The sequence below is a fragment of the Mus musculus genome, chromosome 9, assembly GCF_000001635.26.
Source record: "Mus musculus strain C57BL/6J chromosome 9, GRCm38.p6 C57BL/6J".
In the NCBI taxonomy this organism is placed as follows: Eukaryota; Metazoa; Chordata; class Mammalia; order Rodentia; family Muridae; genus Mus; species Mus musculus.
Window position 1 is genome coordinate 104,181,168 of NC_000075.6, and position 27,343 is coordinate 104,208,510.

General features: G+C 40.7%; 1 protein-coding gene and 1 long non-coding RNA gene across 8 annotated transcripts in view; one reads left to right on the top strand and one right to left on the bottom strand.

Annotated features, from left to right (window-relative positions):
- Positions 1–27,343, bottom strand: part of Dnajc13 (DnaJ heat shock protein family (Hsp40) member C13) — a 112,012-nt gene that overhangs the window by 29,571 nt on the left and 55,098 nt on the right. For 3 of the 4 annotated variants that reach the window (XR_871081.3, NM_001163026.1, NM_001359740.1), the window contains 17 exons: positions 26,586–26,739; positions 22,248–22,351; positions 22,005–22,164; positions 20,721–20,783; positions 19,270–19,371; positions 17,463–17,567; positions 15,992–16,194; positions 14,856–14,940; positions 11,447–11,601; positions 10,939–10,984; positions 9,154–9,308; positions 7,877–8,078; positions 6,381–6,496; positions 5,544–5,622; positions 3,416–3,551; positions 1,338–1,522; positions 861–935 (listed from right to left, as the gene is read on the bottom strand). Coding sequence is in view for 3 of the 4 variants with exons in the window: in NM_001163026.1 (NP_001156498.1) it covers positions 861–935; positions 1,338–1,522; positions 3,416–3,551; positions 5,544–5,622; positions 6,381–6,496; positions 7,877–8,078; positions 9,154–9,308; positions 10,939–10,984; positions 11,447–11,601; positions 14,856–14,940; positions 15,992–16,194; positions 17,463–17,567; positions 19,270–19,371; positions 20,721–20,783; positions 22,005–22,164; positions 22,248–22,351; positions 26,586–26,739 (2,125 nt within the window). In the remaining variant the exon portion in view is untranslated. Of the gene's footprint in view, positions 1–860; positions 936–1,337; positions 1,523–3,415; positions 3,552–5,543; positions 5,623–6,380; positions 6,497–7,876; positions 8,079–9,153; positions 9,309–10,938; positions 10,985–11,446; positions 11,602–14,855; positions 14,941–15,034; positions 15,164–15,991; positions 16,195–17,462; positions 17,568–19,269; positions 19,372–20,720; positions 20,784–22,004; positions 22,165–22,247; positions 22,352–26,585; positions 26,740–27,343 lie in introns of those variants that run through there. The other variant, XM_030244342.1, reaches the window with a different exon arrangement.
- Gm46130 lies at positions 545–27,343 on the top strand. Of its 4 annotated transcripts, XR_001779275.2 has the most exons (6): positions 551–589; positions 2,134–2,221; positions 13,610–13,690; positions 15,546–15,672; positions 23,060–23,221; positions 27,099–27,343. It is a non-coding gene; the product is annotated as a predicted gene, 46130 (long non-coding RNA). The 4 variants fall into 4 exon arrangements; XR_003948220.1 differs by lacking the exon at positions 2,134–2,221 and having other exon boundaries at positions 545–766; XR_003948221.1 differs by lacking the exons at positions 2,134–2,221; positions 27,099–27,343 and adding an exon at positions 23,477–23,786 and having other exon boundaries at positions 545–766.

Sequence of the window (27,343 nt, forward strand, 5' to 3'; positions counted from 1 at the left end):
AAGACTCAACAAGACACATCAGCACAGATGGGAGACGATGCTTAATATTATATGTGATGCTCTAATATTACCAGGACATTTTGACTAAATTAGCAGTAATCTTAAGATTTCTTATAGGTGCAGAAGTCAGCATACCACGGACAAACACATCACAGCCTGTTTTTGTGCCACCATTGAGCCAAGAATACTTTTGTTCTTTAAAAATGTTAAAAGTGTTATTAAAAAACCAATAAACTACAATGGATTATATGCCAGAGAATGAAAACCTAATACCTTATATGCTTACTCAACTTTATTCTAAGAGTTCATGAGATTCTTAGTTAAGATGTTTTTGTGCATTTATTAGCAGGGCACGATACTGTAAATTCTTCTCACATAAGCCACTTTACCATAGCAGCTGCAACTCAAAGCCAGTCTCAACTGATTTATACTCTTAGCCTAGAGAAATGAAGGGCCACACAGAAGCCATGCTCTGTGAAGTCATAGTGGGTTTTCTACCAAAGAACCAAGCTCTCTCAGCCTCCACAAACAACAGCCAGTTAGTGTACTTGGAGGACCAGGGGAGGGGGGGGCACTGGGAAGTGCAGAGGTGAGTGAGCCAAGAATGACAGATGGGTGAGCGTGTGAAGCTGCTGACTGCTGAAGGGAGCCTGTGGGTCAACACGCTGCACCCCACCTTCTTTAAAAGGAGGAAGGTGACTGCAGCAAGGACAGTTACGGTTCCTGCTGCAAACCTGCCTGAATCACACCCGCAGCCCACCCTAGGGTGAGAGACTCAGTAGGGTGGGAGTGGCCTGTGTTTTAAGAACCCCAGCTGATATCCCAAGTGCCCATCTATCATGGAGGTTCCTTAGCCTTACCTGCACTGACATGTCACTTGGCTTACTGGAGCGATTCAGGACAGCCACACAGCGACTAAATGCCTCCTGTAATACCTGTCAAGAAGGAAGTATGCCATTAATTCTCCGTTTGACTTGAAGGGTAAAAAAACCTTTTCTAGCAGGAATAAGAGCACATAACCTTTTAATGTTACCCATTTGGTAATTAAACACGAACTTAATTGACATCTGTTAAATAAGCAGGTAAAAAGGGGCCTCAGGGCTTTGCTGCCTATTAAAAGCATTCCCAGGCACTACTTTATATTCAACATTCTCTTTACCGCCTGTGAACTCAGTACTCTCTGCCTAGAATACAGAGACTATGATGCTATGCTATCTGCTGGGATAAAGGAAAAGGAAAAACTGCACTAAATTCATTTGTACTGAGACTGTGTATTGTCAAAAGCCACTTAATGTGCCTGGCCAAGCGTACAGATCGGCCGGTGGAAAGTCTATTACCTCTAAGCCATTCTCTCTCCTGAGCTCTTCAGCGTTGAGGGCTGAGCAGTTGACTGTGTGGAAAGCCAGCTCTGCAGCCGCAGGCAACAGTGGTGATTCTTTTGAGAAGAGGAGGTCATCTGAAGTCTCCATTGTTATGGTCCTAATTAGCATGGGATATCCTGCATATTTATAAGGCTGTAACTCTAAAGTAATAGAAAGACAGTGTTATGGTCACACCAAGCAAGGCTCAGTTATGCTACCTCAAAAAATGAACAGCCTTCTATTAAAGTCTCCTACTTCACCTCTCCTTTGCGGTGAGCTCATGTTACGAGCTACAGCATTTTCCAGTAAGTTGACTGCACCTGGCATGGAAATAACTGATTTTGCAGAATATCTGCTTTCTGCCATCCAGGTGACCTTTATAAGTTCTCACCGGATTACACGCTGTAAGACACAGCAAGTGCCCCTGCAATCACACGGGCATTCAGCACACAACTCTCTTAAGAAGAACGAGATTCCGTGTGGCGAGCACGTTAGCACTCTGTGATCAGCTTCTAAGAACAGGCTCCCTGCTCTTTCTATTTTACTATTTGTTTGAAACATTTACAAATCCTGAAATATGAACTGTTACTAGAAATACTAAATAGAAAATGTATTAACTATTTGCCCAATTCTGTTCTGATAAGTACAGTTAGAGGTGAAAGCTGTCATCCACAGGTAGTGTTTGCAAAAGAAAAACCTATTAAATGAGGCAAAGCTATGCAAATAATCAGTCATGATATATATTTTTAAATTTATTTTTTATGTGCATGAGTGTCTTGTCTGCATTTATGCATGCATATTTACGCACGCCTGATGCTCTTGGAGGCCAGTACACGGAACTGGATCCCCTGGAACTAGAGGTACGGATGGTTGTTAAGCTGCCACGTGGGTTCTGGGAATTGAACCTGGGTCTTATGTAAGTACAGCCAGTCTTAACCACTGATCCACTTGTCTAGACTCTTGAGCCATGATTTTTAAGCACCTCTGTAATTTCACTTGTAATTAGGAATAAAGTATTTTTATATTTTAAAGCTGATCAATAATTACCTGACTTAAGTTATACTGTTTTAAGCTGACTTTAGAAATAAAGTAAGCAAGTAGGTATGTGTGTTTAAAACAAATTATTCAAGATTTTGATGCAGATTTGTGACCTCTGGAAGCCACATAGCTGAGATGTTTTATGTACCTAGTCTCTTTAAGACAAATACACCAAAGCGCATCCAGCAAGCTCTCCTCAATGATCCAACTGCTAAATTCTCAGCTGCCCCTTCCAAATTCCAATCACAACTCCCTCTCATCCTAAGTTCCCCAGACATCAAATGCTGTTCTCAAATCCCCACCATGCGCTCTCACTTCCTTCTCTCTCCACATCATCTTACATCATTCTTAAGCCAACAGATTATCTGCTGTTAAGAAACTCAACAAAGAGTCAAACATTTCAACATACACTTAGATACTCTGGGCTTTTTAACTCTAGGACTACATTTAGACAACTCTGAAATGACACTTATTTCACCGAAACCAGTGCTTTTCTAACTATTTCAAAGGACACAGCATCTTGAGAATAAGAATATGAAGTAGGAGATGTGCAATGGATAATCTTGTCAAGTTTCTTCTGCTAAAAAACACTCAAACATGCATGTTGTTCATTCTCCACTCTCTGAGGCTGCTGGAGGCAGGTTAGGTAGTCTATACATGTAACTGAAAATCATAAAATGGTCTTTAAGTTTCTGGTTCTTCTTACTATCTTATATATAATTTAATGTGCTCGCTGCTAGATGGTAAAACACAGCCCTAACCATGTAGCACCACAGAGCAGAAGCATCATTGAGAAGGAATAGTGAAACCTTGAAACCCACAGGCAGCAGGAGGCCCACAGCAGACACTGCTTGAGCCCTTCCTCTGGAAAACAACTGCTTTCCTGATCCCAAACCTAAAATTCCCAGAGTCCTTTGTAATAAAAGTCCCAAATCTGTTAGAATATGTTGCAAAACAAGTAACCCAGTAAGGTTAGCTAGAAAATAAGCCACAATCTATCATGACAGAGGATTTACCTTCTTTATGGCGGTTGAAAAGGATGCTCTGTGTTTTCAGAATTAAAATTATATTCTCTGGATCTGGCCCATCCACTATTTTTGTTGACTTGGTACATAGAAATTCATATGCTTTATTTACTTTTTCAAACATGTCCTGTATGTAACCACAGACAATTAGGTTTTAATTGGAATTTTTAAATTAAAACAAGACATAATTGGTACTTAGTTATTATAATTTATCAATTTATCTATTCTACCTTCACATTAAGGAATTCATTCCCATTGCCATCTAGCTGGTTTACTGTAAGAAGGTACTACACTTTCCCCCTGAGTAAGTATCCAAGGACTTCAATTTTATGGAAGAAAAATATTTGCATAAGAATTTAAATATCCCATTAAGTATACATGAACTCACACATACTAAGGGCCTAGGCATGCACCTTAAATGGCAAGGCTCTTGTCTAGAACGCACAAAGCCCCTAGGTTTAAAGTCCAGCACCAAGTAAGCTGGGCACAGTGATGTGCTTCTGCAACCCCAGAGGACAGGGGCCACAAAAGTTTAAGGTCCCTGGCTATATGAGAACTAGAGATTACCTTGGAATATGTCAGATCCTATCTCAAAAAAAAACCTCTCCCAAAACTCCAAAATCTCAAAACAAAAAACACAAGAAAAATCCCTAAGCTTAATATATATCAGAGACTGACTCAATGCAAGAAAATTATTGATAAGAACTACTGTTAATTTTATTCTTTAAAAACTTTTAAGTTATATTTTCATCTGTGTGGGAGGGGCAGGATAGAGGTGAGAGGAGAACCTGTGGGCTACTTGTGGGTTCATTCTCTCTTCTCACTTTTGTGCCCTGGCTCTGTCACTGACCAGCCAGACATTCGTGGTCTGACCCCCAGTGCTACTGTGTACTGAGCAATATACCAAGCACTGTGTTAAATTCTGTTCTCCTATTTAATCTGCAAAAGAGCTATTTTAGTGTGGACCCTCAGTGTCTTCATGAGGACCCTGCAACTCAGAGACCCAGAAACAAAACACTGGTCAGCAGCAGCAGGAACTCTTAGGGAAGGGCCAGACAACTGTCAGTTTCTCTACAATAGTTTTATATAGTATTTTAATATCTAAAGAGTTAAGCCTGCAATTTGACAAATTATGTCAAACTTTCTATTTTAAATTTTATTTTTCTGATGAATTTGGATTGCTGTAAGTTCATAAAACAAAGCAATCACAACAAAAACTCATTAAACTAAAACTAAATCAAAACAAACCAGAAATGAACCTAAAAGCCAGTGTTTACATTCGTGCACGCAGCATCTTTTTAATATCAAGTCTTCCTTCTCAGAAATATTGTATATTTCCAATTTCCTAATTCTTCACTTAGGATAAGAATCTGGGTGTCAGCCAGGCAGTGGTGACACACACCTTTAATCCCGCACTTGGGAGGCAGAGGTAGTCAGATCTACAAGTTCAAGGCCTGTCCAGTCTATAAAGTGAGTTCCAGAACAGCCAAGAGAAAAACCCTGTCTCAGAAAGGACGAAGGAAGGAAGAAAGGAAGGAAGGAAGGAAGGAAGGAAGGAAGGAAAGAGAAAGAGAAAGAGAAAGAGAAAGAGAGAGAGAAAAAGAGAGAGAAAGAGAGCAAGGAAGGAAGGAAGGGAGGGAGGGAGGGAGGGAGGAAGGAGGGAGAAAGAAAGAAAGAAAGAGAGAGAAAGAGAGAGGAAGGAAGGGAGGAAGGGAGGAAGGGAGAAAGGGAGAAAGGGAGAAAGGAAGGAAGGAAGGAAGGAAGGAAGGAAGGAAGGAAGGAAGGAAGGAAGCAAGCCAGCCAGCCAGCCAGCCAAACAGATTTTGGGTGTCACTAGGGGAAAAAACAAAACCAAACACAAAAACCAAACTCCATGAACATTAATTATTTAAGCTGTACGGTTATGACAGACCTTAAATAAAGTTTATTCATTATGATTATAAGTTAGCCATTAGAGTTAATTCTCAAACAGAAATGAATAAGGCTGGAGAATAAATTTGCCCTGAACATACTAATCACAGGCCCAGCCCTCCCAACAGCCTGAGAAGCCAGCCACAGAGCAGGGCTGGAGGCAGAGCCCTGCTCACGGGGTACAGAAGGAAAACAAGGCAGCACATACCCTTCCTTCCGGGTTCTTATCCGGGTGGTATTTCTGTGCCAGTCTAAAGTAAGCTTTTCTGATCTTGCTTTCATCATGCCTGGAAGGAGGGAAACTGTTTGTAAATACAGTAAGGCACATGAAAAAGGACTAAATAATCATCTAACGTCTATATGTCAGGAGCTGTATTACTGACCCCACATTTGGAATTGATCATGTAGTAGGCATCCAATTAAATCCAGTAAGATTTACGTACGATTATATTTTTATGTTATCTTTATAGTGAAATAAAAGCTAAAAGTTCCCTAAGCAAGGCTCAACTTATAAAATTTAATTGCTTATAATATAGTTTTAACATTATCTATTTAAAAAATATTATAGAATTATGTTTGGGATTTGGTAAAATAAAAAGTATGTTTTAAAATCCAGCAATCTGTCCAATGCCACTGTAACCTATATAATTTTGTTACTCTATCAGTAAGTAAGTAAGACACCTTTACAAAGACATTTATTCTGTTCTTTAAAAACATGCCTACTCGGCACTTTCTCCTACGGTGTACGGCACTATAAAAGTTGGCAGGAATTCTAATCCGAGCGTAGTGCTGTGGGCATACTCCAGCAGCCCTTCCCCAAGCACAGCAGACAGTGCAGGAGAAAGTGTGTGCATGGGAGCCATGAGCCTGCTGAGGGCTAGGTGCACTGCACACTTTATTACTGTTCTTCTTGGTTACCAACAAGAACAAAATGTCAAAGTCAGTGCCTCGAATTCCAGATGATTCTCATAGGCCTTGTGTGTAAGTAAGTATGGCTTTTAAAATGGAAGCAGACATCTACTCCTATCATACTGAAATAACTCACAGCCCCTGGCCTATAGGCAGATTAAGCACTTCATAAGCATCGTCTATGGACATCATAGGTGGCTTCTTTTCTACTTCCTTCTTCCAAGCGTCAAGGGAATCTTTCAGAAGCTTAACCTTAAAGACAAAGGACCAAAAATCAGCATCTAGCAAAATAAAAGAATTCAAAATAAAATTTTATATTTATATAATATTTGTGCTATATAAGTCAATGTTGGCAGCTAGGGTACTTGTTACAGAATTTCCTTCTGTTTAAGTTGTATTTTTATTCTTATCCCATGTGTCTTAGTAATTAATGTTTAAAGAAACATTCATAAAACACAGAAAACCTCACACTTAGTAAAAGATAAAGTGTACTAAGAAAGCAAGCACACTGTGGAACCTTTCTTAAGATCACCTACATATCACTGCTATTCGGACAGTCACACAAATGTAAGACAGAGATCTCACTGAAGCCGCAGAGGGAAGGGAAGAGAGGACGGCTAACACCTATCTCACGCCTATCCACTAAAGGAGTAGACAGCTTTACACAGCTGTCAGATTCTTTTATTTATTTATTTTGCTTGATATAGGCCAGGCTGGTCTTGCAATCTTCCTTCCTCAGCTCCCAAATGACAAGGGAACACGGGGGCTCCCTACCAAAGCTAATTCTTTAAAATCTGAAAACCACTAATATGTAAGGTACATTTTCCAATGAACCCGTGAGGGAGCTGACATTAAACACCTATCTCATTAACAAGCTCATAAGTTTCCTATCATTGCGTGCAGAGCTCTATCTCAGCAAGGGCTGGGCTTTTCTTTACGTGGCACCAATGGCAAACATTCTCCCATCTTTTAGATGTAAGTTCTGCTATAGAGAAAGTAATAGCATGGCCACCCAGACCTACTTTATTCCTGCTTTCCAGATGCGGGGCTCCATGTTAGAGGAATCCCAAAGCCACACCAGGACTGGCAGAGGGCATACAGAACAGGTCTGAACTCTTGCACATGCAGGAGCTATGCTTACGTGAACATTCAAGTATCAGAGCCTCCATTACAGACAGCAGCTAACATTTCTATCACCCCCACTTTACAGATGAACCAAGGCTTGGTGAAATCAATGTCCCACAGAGCCGGGCACAGGCCAGGGACTGAAACTGGTCTTGGTCATAAAAGATAAAAACTTCCAGAGTTCAGAATCTACCCAAAATGCATTAACAAACTACTCATTACATATTGCTGAAGAGAGAGAGAGACACAGAGTGTTCCCCTGACTGTCTGTCCATCTCCCCCTGTCCCTAGAGCCCCCCCATCCCCAGACAGAGTCTCACTGTTGTCTAGGCTTGCCATGAACTTTGGTTTTGGCAATCTTCCAGCCTGATCCTCCCAAGCATTGGGGACTGCAGCATGCAGTACTGTGACTATCTAAAAGGACATTCCTTTTATCACAGAAGGAAAACACATTCAGAAGTGTTCAGAACTGTTTTTGCAGTTTAAGAAGGAACAAACTGAACTTACTGGGTCTTTAATTGGCCAATCTGGAAACCGGAGTGTATCACAAAGTTGTTTGAGGTAATAAATATTACAGAATAGTTCATTTTCTAGCTGTGGATAATTAATAACCGGGATGGGACAGTATTGATAAAGTGCTCTTGTATTGCTCTGCAGGCGAGGGGTGAAGTCAGCAAGATGGGCAGCAATCTTCTCTATCATGAGACGCCTACAATCACAGAAGCGTCCAGTCAGGCACTCTGAAGGGTTACTTTACTTAAAGAAATACATGGGTAATCACACAAGAAAATTACATAAATATTTAGAACTACTCGACTATAAAATGAGACCAAATGTTACTCAGAGTATTAAGTCATGCTGTGTATGCTTGGTCATTCCTACTAAAAGCTCGAGCCATTACAAGGTCTGACGGTGTTTGCATATATAGCCAGGGACTGAGGCTCACTATTGCCTTCAAAGAAGCTCATTACATGGTATTATTTATTTGGCCCTAAGCTAAGCAGAACTCAACTTGGTAAGAAAACTCTTTCAGGGAAAAGGACTCAGACAATTTAAAAAGAAAAACATTATATACAAAATTATTTTTAATTTGTTCATATACTTACACATTTTTCCCAAGAAAAATGATTGGCATACAGACCGTCACCATTAAAAATGGTGGCCGGCATAAAACAAGCCTAAAGGTTAGCCTATCCCAAAAAGTCAATGATAATAAATAGATGGTATGGAAAATGTAAAGCTGGCCTGAGAACTAAGTGACTCCAAGATCAAATGTCACGCAGCTAAGACAGGTGAGGGCTTCCAAAAGGCAGCCGTCACCCTGGATCTATGAACAGCTATGTCTCCCAGGGTGGACAAGTGAGGTGGGTACTATACACCGCCATGCACCTCTGTGTCTTGCCTTTTCTGTGTTTTCACAGGCTTTTTCATGGCAAGTCTTTTCCTTGTAATACAAGACATGCATGCTAGAAAACACATCAAAATTCTTTTGGGCATCTCTTGTTTGATCTATTCTATGTATGTAGGCAAAATCTGTGAAGTACGGGCCTATTTCCAAGAATGTAAAAGCTGTGTCTTGACAGTATTCCCTTTAGGGTAACAGGTCACACAGAGGCTCTAGTAACAGTAATTTATCAACTGCTATCATTGACGCTTCAGGCCTTGTCAAAGCCTATTAGTTGGATTCGAACATAAGGAAACTGGTAGGAAATCTTGCAATGGAGAGCAGGCCAGGTGATGAGCAGCAAACACAACACAATGCAGCCCCGCTAGGACTTACTCACCGCATCTCACTGCTCCAGATTGCTTCTGGAGTGTCAAATTCACCAAGGAAAATCTCAGAAAACTTCTCAGGTTCATAATTTTCTAGGTAGCAAACCATTGCTTCAGGTAAGATATGTCCAAGTATACTTCTCTGAAAAATATCTTGTCCTTTAGTCTTAGAAAGCAACAAAAATAGAAAAAATGTAATTAGAATAAAATCACCTTTAAAGACTTTGATAAATGAATAATTTGAGCATTGCAAGAGAGGAGCACAAGGCCATGAATGGTGGGGCACACTTGAATCCCAGCACTCCCAGGGCCGGGGAAGATAGATCTCTATGAGTTCAAGGCCAGGTAGCCAGGGCTATGTAGGGAAACCTTGTCTCAAAACTCACAAACAAACATACTAACACAGTGCCCAACTAGAACAAACCACTTCTGTGCTCTAGGGAGTTGGAGGAACACAGTGACATCAAGGGCAGCAGTAACAGCCAGCTTTGCAGCAGCCTTAAGGGTCTCAGGGTCACCTATATCACCACACAGGAGTAAGGATGCTGAGCCAACCTGTGGCCATGGATCACAAAGACGGACAACAAGGAAGAGCCACAGGGACATCCGTCATATCCATCATCTACTTTGTACTATTCCAACCGTTACAGCTCCTACCCATACCTGCCATTCTCAAAACCAAGTAAATCTAGCTCCTTTTGAAAATTCTTAGGGCGCACACATGCACAAGTGTGTGTGTGTGTGTGTGTGTGTGTGTGTGTGTGTGTGTCCAAGTCCACATGCCAGTCTTCAGCTTCAGTGAGAGAGCTTGTCTCAAAAACCTAGGTAACTAGACAGACATCTCAGGTTGACCTCCTGCCTCCACATAGGTACTCAGGAGAACACACACATAGGCACACACACAACCCCCATGCCCAGCTGTTTTAAGATATTACCTATCTACTGATGCACAGAAATAAAGGAAAAAGGATGCCCAAATGACTAATATGGTATTAAGTATAACTATTTTTCTCTCTATCACTAAAGATAGATTTTATACTATCTATATTTCTATATTAGATAGACATGCTATTTAAATATCATTATTTCTAAGTATCCTTATTTCTATTCTTAATACTTACTGTATTATCACTATTTTTATCTGAAGTGAAAGGCTGCCACCATCTGTTTCCCTTTAATAATGCCAGGCAAACTTGTTACTCTCAGGGCTTCAGTGGCTATTCTATGAAGCCTTCATTGCTGTCTAGTGTCTAACATACTGAAGTGGCTTTAACAACAACAATCTTCAGTGTCTTCAACGGTGGCTAGCTTTGGGTAAAATCTAAAAATTAAATGCTCTAGCAAAAGCCCAGCGAATTTGGAACAACTGCCAATGACAGTGAAGTCTCTCTGTAAACCACAGTTAACAGGTAAGGGCAAGAGCACTCTGAGAGCACGCGAACACAGCGCAGCTTCAAAAGAAACCTCAAAGCATGTCTGCCTTGGGGTCTGAACCAAAAAGCTCAAGCATTAATGAATCTTAAGAGATTTTGGTATATGATTAAGTCTTTATAAAAACCACCAAAAGCTTTCAAAGGGTAATTCATGGTTGTGATTTCAGTATCAGCATGTTTTATTTTCATTTTAAACATCTGCTTACCTTTTTATGTGCGGGTACTGCAAAGAATGTGAATGAGTTACTAAACATACTACCTACTTTCAAGCACTGATAACCAGGACCTGCAATCTCCTAAACTGAGCGCCTAGACAGACAGCACACTCAGGGTCTGAGCTCTGGGGTCAGCTAACGTGCTTACCTCCTCAGACTTGAAAGCCTGTTTGCTGTGTGTATATTTTAAAAACCTAGAAAAAAACCAGAGTATCTTTCAGATAGAGAAACTGATCAGGTTTTAGTCTGAAGGCTTCTAAAGACTGGATCATTAATAAATTTTAAAACGGTGAAAAAACAAATAAAAGGGCAACTCATAAATCCATATTTGAAGGCCCGAAGTGTGCCATAAATATTTTGATGATCATCTTAAGGGTTACATAGTTATATAAAAAATATTTATTTTAGACAGCAAAATATAAAACTCCATGTATAGCATAAATGTATCTATATTAAATATGTACATACATATAGTAAAATCAATTTCAAATACTAGTTCTAGTAAACTGGCACAATTCTTTTCTTCTACTTTCCAAATGTTTAGATATTTTAATTAAGGTAACAATTATAATGACAAAGCAATGCTGCAAAAGTTCCTATTGAGCGCACCCATACATAACTGTAAGCAATTTAAGACAGGGTCTTCATGGTCTTACCGAGCAACAGGAAGCACGTTGGAACCTGTATACATCATGATGAAGAAAAACACTCCGCTGAGATAGAGGCGAGGTAACTGTGGGTTATCTTGCATAATGTGATGTAGTAAGATGGCAACTTTCTCAACAAGGATAGGGTCAAAGGTCAGCAGTAACTGAAATAGCAAATAAAATGTTTTGCTTGGTGAGTTATGCTGAGGTTATCACTTCTTAGATCCATGGGACTCAATAAACTTGTTATAGGACTGGAAACCGACTTAAAAGGGGCTCCTTCTACATTTACTGCAGATAGTGATGCAGGAAACTGTTGAGAACTGATCAAAACATGGTCAGATAAAAGCCCGAGTGTGTCCAAAGCTAGTTTTGTTATGTTGTTCAGGCAAAGTTGATTGCTTGAGAGTATTTCTAATGCACATGCATGTGCTGTCTACATGAGTGTTTATGTGCACATGATCACGGGTGTATACACCCATGTCATGTGTGTCTGTGTTGCATTAGTTTCAAGTAAATGACATGATGAAAACCTCTCTGAAGGACACTGGACTTGACAAGAAAAACAAGAATGAGAACAGGGCTAAAGTGCAACTCAGAGGCTGCCACTACCACAAGGCCCTGAAAGACAATGGGCTCTAGGACACTGTGGGACCCTCAGGCCACTCACTACATCCAGGCTAACAAAGGTCTAAGCAGAACTGCTCTGAATGTGTGCTAAGCCATTTTAGTTATACTTATTATTTACACAGTAAAGGTGACATTTCAATTTTCAATGAACACTTGCTTCCAAAGAACCCCAAATGTGAAGTTAATTGCTACTAGTAAGACCAAACCCAGCAGCAGATAATGTAGGGTGTAGGCACTGGCTCTGTTGACAGGCTGATAGTTTCAGTGAGCTGAGGACAGAGTGTAATGCAAGCACTGGCTCTTGGTGACAGGCCAATAGTCTAGACTCAGTCGTGAGAAAGAACAACTGTTTGTCTTTTAAGTCACTGTTAAATTTCTCTTGCTTTAAGTCCTATCTGCTCAACAAGGCAGTCAGTGTTCTACTCTATGACAAGGTTCAGGAAGGAACAGTCACAGACAATCATGTAGGACTTTCTCCAATGTGAAGGCAGATGTGGCTTGAGATCAGGTATAGGGAAACAGCCTTACATTATCAATCAACAACAGAGTATCTCAAGTTGTCCTGCACAAGGAAACCGAGACCATCCATTCACTGTGCACTATATCACTCACTGATTTCTTAAGCTGTGCTGTCCGTCATATGGCCAAAACAGTGAGAAGACACAGGACCCTACCTAAGCAGGGCACAGCGCTTGGAAAACAGCCTGAGTTACCTGTGTTCCAGCAAGATAAAGTGCTCCTTTAAACTACAGGGAAAGTATTTTAAGAAAGATTTAGAACCCAGTATAAAATAAACAGGCAATATGCCATCAGAAGATGCTAAATTTAGCAGGGCATGGTGCCACACACCTTAATCCCAGCACTCAGGAAGCAGACAGAGGCAAGAGAGCTCTGGCAGCTCAGGACAACAGGTTTACATGGTGAGTTCCAGATGAGAGTATTTCTTGCGAGGAATGGGGGCCAAATTCATCACATTTTTCCTTTCTCTTCAGATACCACTAAAAGTTTTGATTATTCAAAGTAGACACCCTTCACTGACCAAGTTCCATTCTATACAGACAATGGTTAATTATTTTCAACCATCTTGACCTCGAATGCAATGCTCCTTGCATTTACTTTTTTTCTTTTCAGTATTAGAAACCTTGGAGAATGTTTGGGACAATTTTTCTGGGTACTTTATCTTCATGTTGACAGGATCCAATGAGCACAAATCCCTTTCTTTTCGTATTACCTCAGATACATACTCACTTGCTCTTCTGGGATTGGCTAGTAACAGTTAAAAAAACTTATAGTGCACTTTCACTTAGACATATGAACAGAAATGTCCATAATAGGAAAAGTATATGTATAAGCATGCTGTGGTGGTTTGAATAAGAATGGCCCCCCACAGGCTCATATATTTGAACGCTTAGTCACCAGGGAGTAAAATCCTTTAATAGAATTAGAAAGATTAGGTGTGACTTTGCTGGAGGGGGTCACTAGGGATGGGCTATCAGGTTTCAAAAGCCCTTGATAGGTCCAGCTTGCTCTCTCTGCTTGCAGATCAGGATGCAGCTCTCAGCTAACTTTCCAGCACCAAGCCTGCCTGCTGCTATGCTGCTAATGGACTATGACTCTGAAACTGTAAGCAATCCTCCCATTAAATGGTTGCTTTTATACGAGTTGCCTTGGTCATGGTGTCTCTCTACAGCAATAGAAAAGTTACTATAACATATGCTGATGCTGGTCAAATAAATAAAAAAGGTGTTAATTATGTCCTCAAGTTCAGAAATCAGTGATTACACATAATGTAACACATAAATGTAAGAACATATAAACTCTCACTCTCAATGTCAAATGGCAAAAATCATCACCACAGATCATAAGGTCTATGTAGTATTAATGGAAAAATGAGTGCATACCTCTAAGAATGGAATAATAAGGAAAAAACAGGAAGTTTACCTAAATATCTCTAAAGTTTATGCTAGTCTCAGGTATAGGTACTGTAAATTCCAAAAGAACAGCAAAATGCAGAAAGAAAGGAAATTTTAGGATACTTTACATATCCAACTCTATGCTTTGAAGTGGTTGCTAAACAAAACAAAACAAAACAAAACAAAACAAACCCTCATCTGAAAACAGTAAAATCCCGAGGAAAACACTAGTGAGGTGTGCTCATTTTTCCATTAATACTACACAGACCTTCTGATCTGTGGTGATGATTTTTGCCACCTGTCAGAGAAATGACCATGCCCTTATCTGTGGGCTGCTGCATCCTCTGCAGCACAAAGGAGAGCACCATTGCAGCTCCCACAGTGATGTGACTTTGAAGAATAGACTCTAAATAAAATCCCTTTTGGATGAATCTGGGATCTGAAGAAGACATCACACATTTCATTTCCAGTATACCCAGATTAAAAACCTAGTTTAGAATGCAGAACTGTGGCTACAGAGATGGCTCCACAGTTAAGAACATAGACTGCTCTTGTAGGAGATCTGGATTTGGTTCCCAGCACCTACAACGCAGCTCACAACCAGGTGTAAGCCCAATCCAGGGGACCTGCTACGCTTTTCTGGCCTCCAGGGGTCCAGGGATGCACATGGCACACAAACATATACACAGGAACAACACCCAAACACACTAAAAATAAACAAGACTTGAAAATAAGAATAAGTGAATAAATGAAACAAATGTAGCTTGGGGTTCAGCTCCATGAAAATGGAATGGATTATAATAAAGCTAAGAGCTACAGTATGATCACATGATTTTTACATTAGTGTTCTAGCTTAGCAGCACACGAGGACCCACCTGGATGACATGGGGAAGGCAGGTGCTATCTGACAGCAGTCTTTTCACTCTGGGCAGAGGACGAATGATGGCATTATCCTGGTCCCTAGAAAATATTTTCTACGGTCAACATTTACTGTATTTCCTGGAAAGTGTGTACTCAGAGCATACGGCATTCTACCAGGCATGAAGCAAGTTACCTTCCTCTTTTGTAAATGAAGACTAAGCTCTCATACAGCTGGGAACATGATTAGGTATTTGGTTTAAATCTACTGGCTGTTTAATATGACTTCATTTCCTTCCATAAGATTTCCTTGAAAAACAGTACCCTAGAAGAGCCAAAGACTCTTATTTATTATTTAATTGATTAAACTTTGTGTTGTCTAACACACTGTCTGTGGACAGTCCCCCCAAAGGTTCTATCAAGCTTTATCAAATTAACTTAAACCTTAGTTTAATGAAGGTCAGTACTCTTCAAATACAGCTTTAATTAATGCACTACTATTTCTAAATATTAACTGTATGGCTTGAATCTAATCTGATTTTAAAGATCTGCAGATGAACACAGAGTGTTATATGTATTTTCTAGTAATTTCTAACTAGCAGGTATCTTTAGAATAGCATTAAAACAAAATGATGTGTATACAAATATTTTATGAACACTGAAATATTCTATCTAGGTAAAGGTCACAAATGTGCTTGTTACTACAGGAAACAAATCCTCGCCTGCTTGGTCCTGTGGAGTGAGCTGTGGACTGACCATCATCCCAGCTTCAGCAGCAGGCCTGGCTATCCTGGCACATCAAGATCTGGCACCTACCCCTGACATGGACTACAGGTAGCTGTTTCCAACCATTCCTATCTAACCCATATGAATATTAGGATTCTTACCACTGCTAGAGCCTAGCTGGTACATATAAATTGTGGAAGATTATTTGACACCGCCCCCCCCCCCAGAAAAGGCTGTTTTCAGTTTTTACCACATCAACATAACTTGCCAACTATTTCTTTATAACTGTTTCAAGGAAGCAGTATCCCAAGCCACATAGGACACCTCTGTTAAACTGCTATAGTAAGTAACCCTGTAACATTACATAATGGGAGGAGAGGAAGTCTGAGAACCCCTGTTAGTCATAAAAACATTAATGACATTGTACCTGCTTGGAAAATATCCACACATTGTGATCAACATGTTCAGTATTAAGGTAGCAAGGTCAGTTTCATTCAGAACAGCCTGCCCACTGGCTAACAGGCACCACTTAAGCTGAGGTATCGCCTGGAGCGGTCGCCATCCATCCATGCCTTGAGCCCAACATCTGGTTTTTGCATTCAACATTCCTTTGGCCCATAATTCTTGCATCTTAATTGATTGAAGGCATCATTATTACAAACACAATATCAAATGAAACATTTGCCAATGTTTTCTATATCAGTATGGTACATAAAAAACAACATTCCACTATGAGACACTTATGTGCCAGCATGGCACATATACTAGGAATACACAAGATCTTGCCAGCAGCTTTTCAGGAACCCAAAGTTGACTATTAATGTAAGAATAAGCACTCAATTGGCCAACAGAAGAGTACAAAGACCACTGGAAAATGCACAAATAATAGGCAGAGTGGACAATAACCAAATTATGGAAGAGAAGGCTTGGCTCTCTTAAAACGGTTTTGGTCCAATTCTGACTGAGCCTAAGAGGCTGAGCCTAGGAGGACAGGGTCAGACAGTGTGGTGAAGGAGGATGCTCTCGCCTCCAGAACTAACAGATACTCCCTCATCTTTGGCACATATTAAAAACTTGATCATACCATGTGAAGTCTGAAACTATGAGGTTCAACATATTAAAGTTTTTTTTCTGAAGGTCCTTTGTAGGGTGGACTGGGCTTCAGTACGCAGCTCGGATCAGAGTAAAACACTAGCACAGGCTTCAGCAGGTTAAATACTTTCTGCCCCTTCCCTACACTGTTAAACATTTATATAGTACCAAACGTATTCAGTAGCATATAATTAGGACAGTAATCATTACTGTATACAATTCACTGAAAACTCGACACTACTTCTTGAGTATCAGTCCTGTAACAACTGCCTTATAAGATTCCATGTAACATTCTGTACATGGATGTACATCTCTAGAACCCTAAGTCACCTAATTCCTTAGGAGGAAACAGAGTTATATGACCACTGGTACTGAACACAGTAATCAGATTAAAGCACTGTACTTCTTGGGGCTGGAGAGATGGCTCTGAAGATAAGAGCAAATCCTGCTATGCCAGAGGATTCTGTTCCTAGCACTCACATTAGGTGGCTCATAAAAACATATCCCTCCAGTTCTGGGCCATCTGATGCCCTATTCAGGCCACCTTGGGCACCTGCACCCATGTGGCATACGTTTACCAACACTTACATCTGCATAAATAAAAATAGTATCTAAATTTAAATACTGTATATCTATATGAGTACTAAATAAGAGGGCATAAGAAGACAGGCCTGCCAGGTATGATGCTGCTCATCTGTGTTGTCGGTATCTATCAAGTCTGGGCTACACGGTAAAATCTGGAAGAGTCTTTCTCAAAGAAAAAACAACAAAGTAGAAATTCCAAGAAGTTTGTACACAGCACACACCTCATGAAATCCATACGGCCCACTCCTTTCTTTGTCTGCGTTGCCAAAATACCACTCCTTCTCGCTCTCTCTCTTCATATCTGGAGATGCTTCAATCACATTGCTCTATGATAGAACAAAGTTCAGTTATTTCTAAGGCAGATTCCATAAAACAACTTACACAGTACCAAATTTGGTCTCAAGATTTTTTTTTCTTTTAAATTCCTTCAGAAATAGGACCAAATGCCCAAGGAACAGTCAATGTTATTTTTTTGTTAATAAACAATTTCCTAAATTCACTCATTTATCTAAATTTAAGGATACCTCTATTCCCTGTGGCCATTAATAAATTCTCAGGGCACTAAAATTTCAGTAGCAAAGAATACTGCAAATAATTACATAATAAACAAGTATTAACCTGAAACTATGAAGTCCAACATATTAAAGTTTTGGGGGAGAGGTGTGAACTGGGCTTCAGTAAGCACCTAGGATCAGCGACAAAGCACCAGCGCAGGCTTCAGCAGGGTCAACACTCCCTGTCCCTTCCCCACACTGTTAGACCAAGGGCTGCGGCTGCACACGCTTAGGTTCTACCTGAAGACCGCTCTGTAGAGTGAACTCTAACTTCACCAGGGAGACATTTCCTAATCTACTCCTATGACAAGCAGCGGAGTCTCAGCCCATTGTAGCTTTAGTGAGTCACCTGCTCAAACATACTCGAGTAGGGCAGAAGTGGGCAGCAATCGATTCCCTGTACCTCCCCTACCTCCTCCATTTATCCACCTCTTCCTTTCCATTGATTATAAATATAAATATGGGGACACAGAACCATGAACTACTCTTTGGCTCAGACTGCTGCCAACTTCCAGGATCACAGACAAAACTAACTAAAATTAGAAAAACTAGTTTGTTTTTTTTTAAAAAATAATTTTCTCTCTTAGCATCACAGACAATTCTTAGTTTTTTAATATTTTGGGAAGATAAGAGTTTTAATGTAAGTTTTGTGTACCATGGTTTCTAAATAACTCCTGCAACGATCAGCTTTCAGAGTCAAACTGTAAATAAAACAAAATGGCTAAATAAACTGCAAATAAAGCAAAACTGAGCTTCTTGAATCTAACTGGTTCTGAGCTTTCAGGTGACTGTGGCAATGCACTTAGGCTCTGCGCTGCAAAACAGAAGAGTGATGGTAACCACCACGCAGGGCCACCGAGGGGTTTCAAGTGTGAATGTATTGCAGAACAGTCCTTAGTATACTGCAATGGTGTTTAACAAGTGTTGTGATTTTTATTAGTCATACCCAAACCCCAAAATGCCCCATTCTAAAATATTTAAAAGGCTCTTTTTGTCATAAATATCTTGAACCAGAAAAATATATCTGAAGACATAAAACATCAAATAGGCGAAAATATAGATCTTTCTTTAAATCAAGTACCAGAGAAGGCCTTGGTGGCTTTGTCCTGTTGTATGGTTTGAATAATGTCCCCAATGGCCTTAGGGCAAAACATATTCTTGATGTTTGTCAATGATGATATTCTAGTTACATATCCAATAATTAACTGAAAGGTCACGTTGTATTAAAACCAAGCCACTTTTTAGCGATACAGTTACCTTATCATAAAAGACAAATGTTATCAAGTAATAAAACTGATTCTGATGGTAATAATTCCTTTTTTTTTTTTTTTTTGGTATGCATTAATCTCCCAGCATTCACACGATTGTATTCATTGGAGAAACACAAACCCAGGTGCAGATTTCAAAGAATCTTGTGAGTCTAAAATTGTATCCAAAGAAAACACAACTTGTAGAAGCTAGAAAGCAAACGTACCTGCAAGGGGACTGTCGCTCGGCTCACATGGAGATGTGCAAGAGTTAGCAAGTCCACAAGAATTCTAATGCCGTTTGAGTCCATGAGATCCTTAACGTTTTTCTGAAAGAGGAAAGCATTTTTGCATAATTGAAAGCCTTTCTCTTCAATCGGCACTGTAACCTAGAACACTCTCTAGGATGAGCACATGTGGAATTTCTTTAGACATGCTGGCATGCAACCATACTTACTTGGCATTTGTAGGATTCAAAAGACAAAATTATCCCATAAAGAGATCATGTAAGAATGTCCACTTAATACAGTCTGAGTAAGCACTTTCCTCCCCCAATAAAGACAAAGCGGCATGATAAACCCTAGCCCTACAATTATCCTGCCCACCAGTAAACAGGTTATCCAGTAACCAGAAATAAAATGGTACATTAAAGAACTCTTCCATGTTCTAAATTATGCAGTGCTGCACACACACTGGGGAAGTACTCTACCTCTGAGCCATACATACCTCCAGCACCTCCTGTCTGTTTCTGTAAACATAAAGGACTAGGCTCCATCTAGCGCCTGGAACACCAGGACAGACCACTCAGGAAAACCAGCAAACCTTTCCCTCTATAAACCCAGTTTTCTCATCTTAGAGAAAAGCAGCCCCCGTGGGTGACCTGTCTGGCAGGTCAGCAGTGCCCGGGCGCAGGCCTGGGGAGTGACAGTGACTCATAGGGAACACTGTACCTTATTAAGTGACCGTGACTCATAGGGACTACTGTACCGTATTACAGTGACTCATAGGGAATACTGTACCTTATTAAGTGACAGTAACTCATAGGTAACACTGTACCTTATTAAGTGACAGTGACTCACAGGGATACTGTACCTTATTAAGTGACAGTGACTCACAGGGATACTGTACCTTATTAAGTGACAGTGACTCACAGGGATACTGTACCTTATTAAGTGACAGTGACTCATAGGGAATACTGTACCTTATTAAGTGACAGTGACTCACAGGGATACTGTACCTTATTAAGTGACAGTGACTCATAGGGAATACTGTACCTTATTAAGTGACAGTGACTCATAGGTAACACTGTACCTTATTAAGTGACAGTGACTCATAGGGAATACTGTACCTTATTAAGTGACAGTGACTCATAGGGAATACTGTACCTTATTAAGTGACAGTGACTCATAGGTAACACTGTACCTTATTAAGTGACAGTGACTCACAGGGAATACTGTACCTTATTAAGTGACAGTGACTCATAGGTAACACTGTACCTTATTAAGTGACAGTGACTCATAGGGAATACTGTACCTTATTAAGTGACAGTGACTCACAGGGATACTGTACCTTATTAAGTGACAGTGACTCATAGGGAACACTGTACCTTATTAAGTGACAGTGACTCACAGGGATACTGTACCTTATTAAGTGACAGTAACTCACAGGGATACTGTACCTTATTAAGGATCAGCTTGTTGAGGAAGAGGATCAGCCTATCCCGCTCGAGTTTATCAGTGCACTGATGAAATAAATGACAATTCAGTCAACAGTGGATAAAAAATCCAGAGACAGCTTCACAAAATCAACGGACAGCTCCTAAGAAATATCAGTTCTGAGATATGAAAGAAACAATTGCAGCTGCCTGCCTGTCAATCACTCCAATTCTTCAGGGTTTTACTTTACATGCGGATTTGTAGCACTGCTCTAACTTCCTGGAGGGAAGACATTCTTATGTCATTACAGAGACTCCTATAGCAGCTTTTAGGAGACATGAAGTGAATTCCCCAGACTTGCAAATGGTTCACTGAAATGAGTCAGTGAGATGGGAAAGGCGAGTACCTAAAGCACAGTGCCCACAGTCCTCCAGTCCCTTGGAGTGACAGTTAGGGTTCTGGACTGCACAATAGGCACGGTGGCACAGGCTATCAGTCTAGCATTTGGAAGGCTGAAACAAGAACGATCCCAAGGTGCAGCCAGAGCTATACACTGAGTTTGCAGGCAGCCTAGGCCACTGAGAAAGCTCCTGACCACCCCCCCTTCCCCCACCCACATACACACAAACCAAAGAGAACAAAGGACTCAATGGTGCGGCTCAGGTCAGTGCTAGCAACAGGGTTTTCACACTGGCTGTGCTGCTTGCTTCATGAACTTTCCACAAAGCAATGCCTCAGAGTTGACAACAATCACGGTTGGCTATTCTGAAAACTGTGAAACAGCTCTCTTTCATTCAATGTGTGAACATTAAAATGGTTAAAACAGAAGAATATAAATACTAATGCAAGAATGAAGGACATACTCTGCATCAAATACATCACAGCCAAGTTCACTCCACCCCAGTGCTCAAGTGTTGAATGGTAAGCTGCATAAAACAAAATATAAGCTAACTTATTTCCTTTTTTAAAATCACCAGTGTTCTAAGCAACTTCACTGTCTTAAAATTTAATGTCAGAAACATGTATGATTTTTTTCCAAAATGAAAACTCAAAGATACAACTCTGGAAGTTACTATTTCTATTATACACCTCTTGCTTTCTCCCACATTTAAAGTTGGCAAAGTCACTAAAGTTGCTCAAAATCAAGAGCTGAAAAAAACAAACCAGTATTTTCCTATGCCTTCTAGTAAAATTTCAATAACTGTAATAGCTATTATACAGAAACTCATGCAGAAAGTCACTGTGACAATGCCATCAGCTTAGTTTTGACGCTATCTATCAGCACCCTTCCCCCACAGTGGCCTTACCCTTTCTAACATCCCAATGATGTATCTCGTATCTGTGAAGGGCCCTATTTCTTCATGGCATCTGCCGTAAACGATAGCAAGGGCTTGTAAACACAAACACTTCATGTTAACTTTTGGAGTGAGCAGGAAGCGATGGTAGAGCTCATTGAAAAACTCATACCTAGATTTAAAAAGAGATTCAATAGAAACAACCAGGAAACAAATAGCGACAGCAAATCCATGGAGATATGAAAAGAGACTCACGATCTTTTTATTGATCCACTTTCTTCATTTTCATCCTCCTCCAATAACAATCTCAAGTAATAGTCTCCTATTTTGATTTCCTCTGCCAGGCACTCATATTTAACCTTTATTAACAAATATAAACACCAGTTTAGATTATAACAGATTTTTTCTTATTCATGGCTTAACACTTGTTTTCTTTCCTTTTGATTTTTTTCAAGACAGAGTTTCTTGGTGTAGCCCTGGCTATTCTGAAACTCACTCCCTCTGTAGAACAGGCTGTCCTCAAACTCAAGAGATCTGTCTGCCTCTGCCTCCTAAATGCTGAGATTAAAGTCATGCCCCACCACGCCTGGCTGAGTTTATCATAAAAAAAAAAAAAAGTAATATACTCTGTGTATGTGTCTCCAAGCATGTTTAAAGGCCAGAGGTCAACACCGGGTATAACCGTCTACAGGTCTCTATCTTAAGGAATTTGCCATCTTGTCTAGACCAGCTGTTCTTGAGCTATGGGATCTGCTGTCTCCATCTGTCCCTGACCAGCAACCCAGGTGCAAATGTGTGCTGCCATGTTTGCACTGCCCAGTCCCCTCTGTTTTATTATATGTATGAATAATTTGCTGGCATGTAAGTCTGTGTACATGTGTGCAGTGCCTGTGTAGGCCAGAAGGGGGCAATGAATCCCTTCAGACTGGAGGTACAGTTGGTCCTAGGCACTAAACTCTGAAATGCTAGTGGCACACTTAGCATTTTAGTGTAGGTGCTGGGAATCTGAACTTAGCCCCTGAGCCATCTCCGAGGTCTCTATTATTCCTAAACTGTGACTATTTCAGATAGATACCGACACGTTATGCATGGCTGTGCTTCATCAGTTTGGAGTTCCACAGCTGTGCAGAGGGGACAGTCTTCCCTGCAGCACTGCCTGCCCGCCTCACAAAGGCTGCTTCAGCTCGTCCTTTGTTGCCTGATCAACAACAAGGCCTACTATCAACATGGTAAGCACATCTTAATACCTCAGGAGCCCTTGACTGTCAGGGTAGGGGATGTGTGAGGGAAACCCCACGACCAGACTCTGGAAGAACAAAAGGACCCTCACAACTTAGGCTGCTTATCACAAGGAAAGAATTATGAATAACTGTAAAAATTAATTCCCTGATGACATTATCAAAATTCTCTATACAAAGTCTAAAACAACTGCTTTATAAAAAAGTACATTAGTATATTATATCTACTTTCCTTTTCTTCTGCAGATTCTGAATATTCAATGTACTCAATTTCTACTACTGAGCATCATCTTGTGATAGCACTATTCTTATTCTGTACACTGGAGATTTAGCAGCCGTAAAACAAAGTTCAGCTTAGGCTTAAGGCTGCTGCACAGGAGGAAACTTATGCCTGGTACAGTGGATCTAGCCAACAATCTGCGGCCTCAGACGTGAGCCTACTATGATTATTTTGCTAAATGAACACAGTACCAAAATGCCTTCTAAGTATGCAATTCCAGGAACTGGACGGGTAGCTCAGGGGTTAAGAACACACACTGTTCTTGCAGAGGACCTAGGTTCAGTTCCCAGCACCTACATCAGGCAGTTTTACTAACTCCAGTTCCAGGAGCCTCCTCTGGCGCCTGCAGGTGCATGCGTATGGTACACATAAACTCAAAACTCACATCAGCACACACATAAATACATAAAAATTTAAAATTAAATAAATCGTAAACATGGATCTGTGTCCCCACAGATTAATGCAGCTCCTAGTCCTCATTAGAGGGACTGTTATGTAGATAGACTCACTACTAATCAGACCTAAGTGGGACATCTCTATTACACTCTTCCCTCTTAGGGTCGGGGACACTGAAGAACAGGAAGCAGAGACTGTGAGAGCTGGAGGTGGGGGAGGGCCAGAGGAAACAGCGTCTTCTGGAAATGACAGGACCAGTGCACTTAGGAGCGCACCACAATGGTAGCTGGCTGGCTGGCTGCCTGCGTAAGACCAAGCTAGTCAGCATTCCAGCACACATCAGAGGAACCCTGTCCTTGGCTGAAGAGCTACTGAACGTTATGGCTGCTAGGAGAGGGGAAATCAGGTTCTTTAGGGGTGTGGCCCTTGGTGGCTGCTCAAGCTCCTACCAAGCATATATGGGGCAGCACTCATTAGACTTAGTCAGTTACACGCCTTTAATCCCTGCACTCAGGAGGCAGAGAGTCAGATCTTGAGTTTGAGGCCAGCACGGTCTAAGGAGTGAGTTCCAGGACAGCCAGGACCAAAACTACAATTAGGGAATGAAGTTGTGAGGGGATGTGGCGATTCCTCTGGGAGTAGTTGGTGGTAAAGTGGGGGGATGAGTAGGATCCATATATACTGTGTGCATGCATGAAGTTGTGGAGGAACAGCTAAAAATATATCTTAAATAGTTTTGAAACCTGAAATCCGTGTATATAATTTTTGGGTGATAGTAAGTGCTCTAGCATGAAGCAGGCCTGTGGACAGGAAAGGGAACACATAGGACGTATGTGTAATACGAAGGGGACTCTGCTTTTACAGGATAGACAGGGAAGGTCTATCAGATGATGACACTGAAGAAAAGACCTGAAGAAGATGAGAAAACAAATTATGAGGCTTTCCAGGGGAAAAAAGGTTTATTTTAGGCAGAGGCTAATATTAAGTAGAGAGATCTTGGGTTAAGAACATGTGGTGTTTCTGGGAAGTTAGTGTGAGTGGAGTCAAGGGAGAAGCATGAGATAAGATCAAAGCAAAACCACTCTTGTTTGAGGGATACACAGGGAAGTCATTTCAAGAACTCAGATTAATAGTACATGAGGTGACAAGCCACAGGTGCACAAAGGCGTAAGCAGAGAAATTATACACTCCACTCCCATCTGTGTTTTGCTGCAATATGGGAATTGAACCTAGGGCCTCACCCATGCCAGGCCAGCACTGCAGCACTGGGCTCTGTGTCCAACACTCTACCTGACTAGGAATCAGATGACCTTGTCACCGTGTGCAAGTACAGGAGTACATGGAACAGAGTACAGGGGGGCAAGGGTGAAGGCAGTGATGGTCAGACAATAAGATTTGAACACATGCACGTAGTGTAGGAAAGAAAATCGAAGCAGGAGACAAAACCTGACGAGCTTTCAGAAAACGCAACAACAACAACAAAATAATCACGAGATGATGAATCAAGCAATGGATATAAATAGAGGCCCAAGAACTAATTCCCAGTGGTGCTGGCTAGTTTTATGTTAACTTAATACAAACTGAAGCCATCTGAGAGGAGGGACCCTTAAGAAAATGCCTCCATAAATTGGGGCTGTAGGCAAGTCTCTAGGGCAAATTATCAATTAGTGATTGGAGGGGGGGGGCAGCCCATCCCAGGTGGTCCCATTACTCGGCTGGTGGTCTTGGATTCTATAGGAAAGCAGGTTGAGCAAGCCATGAGAGCAAGCCAGCAAGCAGCACCCCTCCATGGTCTTTGCATCAGTTCCTTCCACGGTAGACTACAATGTAGAAGTGTAGCCACATCACCCTTTCCTCCCCAATGCGCTTTTGGTCACGGTGTTTCATTGTAGCAACTGGAACCCTAAGATACTAGGTCAGCTGTGGCCACAGAGATGAGAAGACTTGAGAAAACTGAAAAGAATCGAAGGAAACTTAGGAGACTGCAAGCGCCTTAAAATAAAGTATGCAAAAACATTTCCAGGAAGGGATGACATTTAAATGATATACTTTAGAAGCTGGGTTAAAGATCAAAGCCAGCAGGATTATGTGTCTGACCAATGGTTACACTGGTTTCAATTATATACAATCATGCATCACTTAGCAATGAGGATATGCTCTGAGAAGCCCTTGTTGCTGGGTTATTCTGCTTTTTTGCAACAAGCCCAGAGCATGCTTAATACCAAACACAGATGGCTCTGATGTTATGCTCCATGAATAAGCAAAACAACATGTAGCACATGACTGCATGTCACACATCATCATACTCATACATACACAGGTAAAATTATCTATCATGTATGTTCTCTGTTCTTCACATCAATTAGTTTAACAAAGCAGCAACCAGAATCTAATCATAATCTGGAAATCTACATTCCAATAAAGAACAAATCTAAAGTCCCAGGTGTGGGGGAACATGCCAAGATGATCTGCACGCACAAGCCAAGGTTACTCAAACTCACACATGATTCTCAGTGTATGTTGAATAACTTATTAAAAGGCATTTTTAAATTTTTTGGTCTCAAGCAAAGACTAGAATTTCCCAATATTTTCTGTTATATTATGTGGGGAAAGATAATGATGTGGTTACATATGTGCTTTCCCTTTTTTGGGTTATATGCCGTGAAGACAAAGCTGTACCTCAAACTCATGGTGGTTCCAGGAGATGACACTGGCGCTGCCCAGCTCCCTATCAATGTTAAATGTCCGCATCTCAGACTCAAGGGCATCTTTCAGTTCTTCTCGTGTTTTAAAATTCCAAATGAGGTTCGATCTAGCGTGGTCTTGACTAAACCTAAACACACATGAAATGAGGAAATCGTATGAAACAAGCATTTCTCAAAACCTACCAATAGCCTGTACTATATCTTATAATAAGCAAGACAAGCACAAGACTATTAAACCTTGCCAAGAAACAATAAAATATGTATTAAGCAAGCAAAATAAAATGTCATTGGTAGAATCTCATAATTAACACACATTCACTATAAAATTCTTTTATTTTGGAAGTTTTCAATATAAATGGTGAAAGCCTGAACTTTAAGATATTAGATAAAGTTGTATGAAATTTAAACATGGATAGTTCAATTTCAGTTATCTGTAGCTAACAAAAGTTCAAACTAGAAAACAATACTGTCATATGTCCAATTTCAGGCTGTGCAGGATGAGCCACCTAGGTGGCACTCACAGATGACCCAGAGGCCTCTGCAGAACTGCTGGAAAAGCCACTACAGCCAACGTGGACAAAATCTAAGCTGGGGTGGACGGACTTCCTATCTGCTACTTATCAGTCAGCAGCCCCTTAGAGGGTCACTTCGGGGTTCCATGTTTCCAAGGGTTCCCGAGGAAGAAATCCAAAGCATATACTTAAGGATTTCCTATGGCTTAAATGGTCTAAG